The sequence below is a fragment of the Acanthisitta chloris genome, unplaced genomic scaffold (genome assembly GCF_000695815.1).
Source record: "Acanthisitta chloris isolate BGI_N310 unplaced genomic scaffold, ASM69581v1 scaffold40283, whole genome shotgun sequence".
NCBI lineage: Eukaryota > Metazoa > Chordata > Aves > Passeriformes > Acanthisittidae > Acanthisitta > Acanthisitta chloris.
The window spans coordinates 1,176-5,715 of NW_008664981.1; the positions used below are offsets into that span (position 1 = coordinate 1,176).

At 35.9% G+C, this 4,540-nt stretch overlaps 1 protein-coding gene across 2 annotated transcripts; it reads right to left on the minus strand.

Moving 5' to 3' along the window:
* Window positions 1-237: 237 nt before the first annotated feature.
* CCDC126 (coiled-coil domain containing 126) lies at window positions 238-2,742 on the minus strand. Of its 2 annotated transcripts, XM_009071556.1 has the most exons (3): window positions 2,609-2,742; window positions 1,595-1,998; window positions 238-522 (listed from the first exon to the last, which is right to left on the minus strand). In XM_009071556.1, the coding sequence occupies exons 2-3, from the start codon at window positions 1,830-1,832 to the stop codon at window positions 341-343; spliced, it is 420 nt and encodes a 139-aa protein (XP_009069804.1). In that variant the 5' UTR covers window positions 1,833-1,998; window positions 2,609-2,742; the 3' UTR covers window positions 238-340. The 2 variants fall into 2 exon arrangements, with proteins under 2 accessions (XP_009069804.1, XP_009069803.1); XM_009071555.1 differs by lacking the exon at window positions 2,609-2,742 and having other exon boundaries at window positions 330-522.
* Between the last annotated feature and the right edge of the window lie 1,798 nt (window positions 2,743-4,540).

Genomic DNA, 4,540 nt, shown 5'->3' on the forward strand with positions numbered 1-4,540 from the left:
TATTTATACTTAAATAAATATATTTAGAAACCTACCTATAAGTCCTATAAGTTCCCCATTGCTTTCCACGTATTGTTATTATCCAATGGCAGACTACATCAAATCAGGATATCGAAATATCTTTAAAGACAACAAAGATCACTTCAGAAGTACTGCTCAAAGGCCATGAAATGATGCTTTGAGAACCTATGCACATATGTTAGGCCTATGTAGATCCAGCACATTGTATAATAGAATAGTTTGCGTTTCTTTGAGAGTCAACTACTGCTTTGCCAGAGATAAAAAGCTTATCTTAAATATTACCCATCACAGATACAGCAACACAAATGGGCCCTGTTTGCTATCTAATGTTGCTTGCTGGTTTTACACGTTTATTTGAAGTTACTGGCACCTGATGGCTAGTTCCATTAGTGGCATTTGCTGCTGAGCCATTCACAACAATGTAATCAACTTTGTTTTCCAATTTCACAAGGCGTTGTAAGATGTCATCCAGAAGAACAGCAATTGTTCTCTTAAGATCAGCTGAAGATAATGGAAAAAAACCAAATTAGAGTCTATTATTTACCACATGTGGAAAAGAACTGCTCTTTCAACATATTCACATCTTAAGACTTGCTATCGTCCCTGCTATACTTTTTGGAAAGGAATGCAGATTAGTGTACAAACATAGAATTAAACAGCTGCTTGATTTTTCTTTAATACCATTTATTTGTTTTGTTATGGAAGGAATATGCCACCATAATAGGGAACTATGAAGGAAGCCAATTAAATATTCAAGTGTAAGAACAAAACCACTAGTTGGAGCATTAGAGGTGACTATGCAAAGGCAGTATTTCAAATTTCATTCAGACAACAGCACAAGAAATGCCACCTATGACAGCCTTGGACACAACAGAATAGATCTCAATATTTTCCAGCATAAAAAGGTAGCTAAGCTAATATCTTCCTTCTAAATAACAGATGTATCCCATTGAAAAGCTGCTATAAGAAAGTATCTTATTGCTTCTTACATAAACTATGAAGTAAGGAAAATGAATCTATATATTTATGCCTCTATTGTTTCAAAAACAAGAGAAAGGAAGGTAAAAAAAATTCTCATATTCTGAAGCACAAAAGCAGTAACATGTTTCAACAGAAGTTAATTTTCCTGTTGCCAATCACTATCTTCTCTGAGAGAGAGGAAGGAGTCTGAGGGAAGGAATCGTCTATTCAAGTTTTAAGTCTGATGATCACCATGTAGATTAAGAGTTGACTTAATGTTTTTATTAAACTTCAGAGAAAACCTCAGAATCCAATTTGGAAATAGACTGTAAGACTTACTCAGCAGGAGAAAGCTGTAGTACACAAGGGTTTTTTTAAAACAAATAATAGAAAAAGCTTAATTACACAGTAATTAAAAAAATCTCATGTCTGCAGCTTGATTTTACAACTCATTTTCAACTTCAGTGAATAAGCTAAAATCAAATCAGTTAACACAGAGAATTTCTTCTCTTAAAAAGCAGTATGTATGACTTCAAAAACTAAAAAATATAACTTCATAGCTTTCAGGAAAAAAAACATATTCAGGTAATTAGTAAGGCTGTTTTCCTCTTACCATATCCTGCCATAGATGCTCCACCACCACCATTCATTAAATTTTTATTTTCTTCTGCCAGTGCTTTGACATATCTTTTACTGAGATCTAATATCTGTCCACGCAACTCAGCACTGCTTTGGCGCCTTGGATACTGAAAAGTGTAGCGTAGCAACATCAAGCCCCAAATGATGCCAAAAACTAGTAAAAACATACTCAGTTTCTGGGACATATTTTTTCTTGAAAACGTTAGAAACATTTCTGATGAAGGCCACAGGCGTGTCTTAATTTCAAGAGAAGTAACTGAACTTGGCTTTGGCGAGTTGTATTACATATTAAACAAAAATAAGCTTTCTATGAAGTGAAAAGTCTTCTGGCTGGATCATCTTGAATGTATCTTCTCAGGTTTTACTTAGCCTTGATTCCTGAAATTTGCAAAGTATCATTTGGTTATTCAAAACTGGTACAGTTGTTGAGATCAAGGACAAATATAGTTTCCAAATACAGTATTATTGCATCTTCTAGCAAACAATTGTGGACTTTTATCTGTTTAGAGGTTCAGTCATCTTTCTATCTCACCTGTTACTTACAGGGTTTCCAGTTCCTGTTTTTACCAATTTTTATTCCTCAAAAATCAAAACTTCTATGGTTCTGTGAATCACCTTAAGTATTCTAAATACTGTAATTTCAACTGGCATTAAATCCAAATGCATTTCAAACAAAATGCAGTGTCTAGAAGAGACTTGTAAGACACTTATACATAACAGTTTGATGAGTTACACACATACATCTACACACACACAAAAAAATTTTGTCAAATGATTCACCTGATTCTCATTCTTCACTTAGAAGCACAGGGCAAATAGATACAATGCAGAACAAAGTTTCTTGGTTAGTTAGTTCAAAGTCTCCTCTTCTGGTTTTGTACACTATTATGATTTTTTGTTTGTTTTGATGTCTTGCTACTAAATAAAGAAACAAAACCAAAATAAACTGGCACATTGCACCCACTTTTAGCATTTTACTATGACTTACCATAGTAGCCAATTTCGATTCCACAAAAGATTAAGACTTCAGGAAAAAAGCAAGTGGTAGGAAAGCTTCAGCAATTAAACAACAAATGTCCAGACATTTTTAAGCAATATGAGCCAAACATCTTCAGGGAGCTCTGTATCGTAGGGAAAAAAAAAGAGATTTAAACAACACAAAATGAAGAGACCTTCATTTGTAGGTCTCTTGTACAAAAGCAGTACACCTAACTTGATGCAATTGTTAGGAAAGAACATAGAATTTATTTTACCATAAATCAGGTGAATGCCCAATAACTGACTTCAACATACTTTTAAAAGAAAACTTGGTAAGAAACTCACTCAAATGTTTCCTCCTTCTTCTGCTGTAAGACGGTGGCAGCAGATGTTCCAGATTAATCATGTATGTATATGCACATATATTTACGTATCTATCATTCTCCTATTCATTTTTACTCCTCAAACAAATATCACCTTTTCAGTCTCTTTCCAGGTGCACACCTGGTATTTCTCATTTTTCACCCATCTCTGAAACTACTCCAATTAGTCAATACTTTCTTGAGAGTTTCTGTTATTTAACATAGTCTGGATGAAGCTACTCATTTTACATAAGTTATGTTTTTCCCAGTTGTTCCCTGTTCTTCCCCACGTACTACCTGACATGACCATTTTTAGACTGAAATTACATGTTTAATACAGTTTCTCACCAGACTTTCTATAGAGGTACTTAGGTCTCAGTTTTTATCAGAATATTGAGACTGAATTTCTCACTTATCTAAACTTAACTCTGCCTCCATAGCATTTTTCATCACCTCCACTGACCAGTTCAGCCAGCCTCATGCCGACACACTCACAGCCTGCTGCAAACACAAGTGTCACTGCCAGCAGGGTTCTGAGTTGTGCCTGTCACTTACCCTTCACTCTTCAGATAATCCTCTCGACAGGCAGGCCAACGTGCCTGATTCAAGTGGCAAATTTTTGAAGTGTTCTAAAATCAACATGCATATCAAAGTTATTCTGAAAATGATTAACCCAAGGCAGGGGCAACATTAGGACTTGTACACCAAATCTGCTGCAAAGCAACAAGCTATTGTGTTTAAAATGCCCTATAGGACCTGCCTGTACAGAAACCCTTACTTTTACTGGTGGCTGTACTGATGCAAGTGGCAATCACAAGTCACTGAGTGAGGAATAGCTTACCGCACCTCAGCTATGGGATACAACCATACACATGGACAGGCAGCCAACACAGAATAATTTGAACTCACACTGTAAATTCTGTGGATGTACTTTGTTCAAGGAATGTGCTTATCCTGCCTCCCCACTGTTTAAAGACACAAATTTGTCTTCAGTACATAAGAGAGAAAACAATAAAAATTTACATTCTACAATATCAGCATGAATATTTGGAAGTGTGTGGTTTAAGATTTCCTGAAACAGATCCTCCCTAAACATGCACTAACCAAAACTTCTTTTCCCTAGCTTTTTGCCAAACCCATGGCTCTGCACTCAGTCTGTAAAACAGAAACTGCACCCACATCATTATGTATCTATATAATCCTTAAGTAGTATCAAATATGATGGAAAACAATTACATATGAGGTCCAGGAGAAGGGTATTCACATGATGGTTCAGAAGACCAAATAGCATCTCTCAAGAAGAGACCACAAGTTTCAACCCCCATTCCCAGAAGTCTAAACCTTCTATTAATTAAAATAAAATAAAGAGACTAAAAATAACAGGTAGCTCTTGCAGGATTTAAATGAAGTTCAGCTCTCCACAGATCTGCAGCCATATCTCATCCTGAAGCATTCAGACAGTATCACTACTGCGCTCTGGAGTGGAAATAACTCTGCCATCACACTGTAAATAAGACCACAAGCCAGAATAAGAGGTCTAGCCAAGAGGAACAGATTGAATAAACTCCTGCCAAGGAGCA

Bases quoted from the DNA above. Each gene is read 5' to 3' on its own strand.
- CCDC126 (XM_009071556.1), bottom strand. From the start codon at position 1,832: ATGTTTCTAACGTTTTCAAGAAAAAATATGTCCCAGAAACTGAGTATG. The intron at 523-1,594 runs GTAAGAGGAAAA...CATTATCTTCAG, and splicing joins AGCATCTATGGCAGGATATG to CTGATCTTAAGAGAACAATT.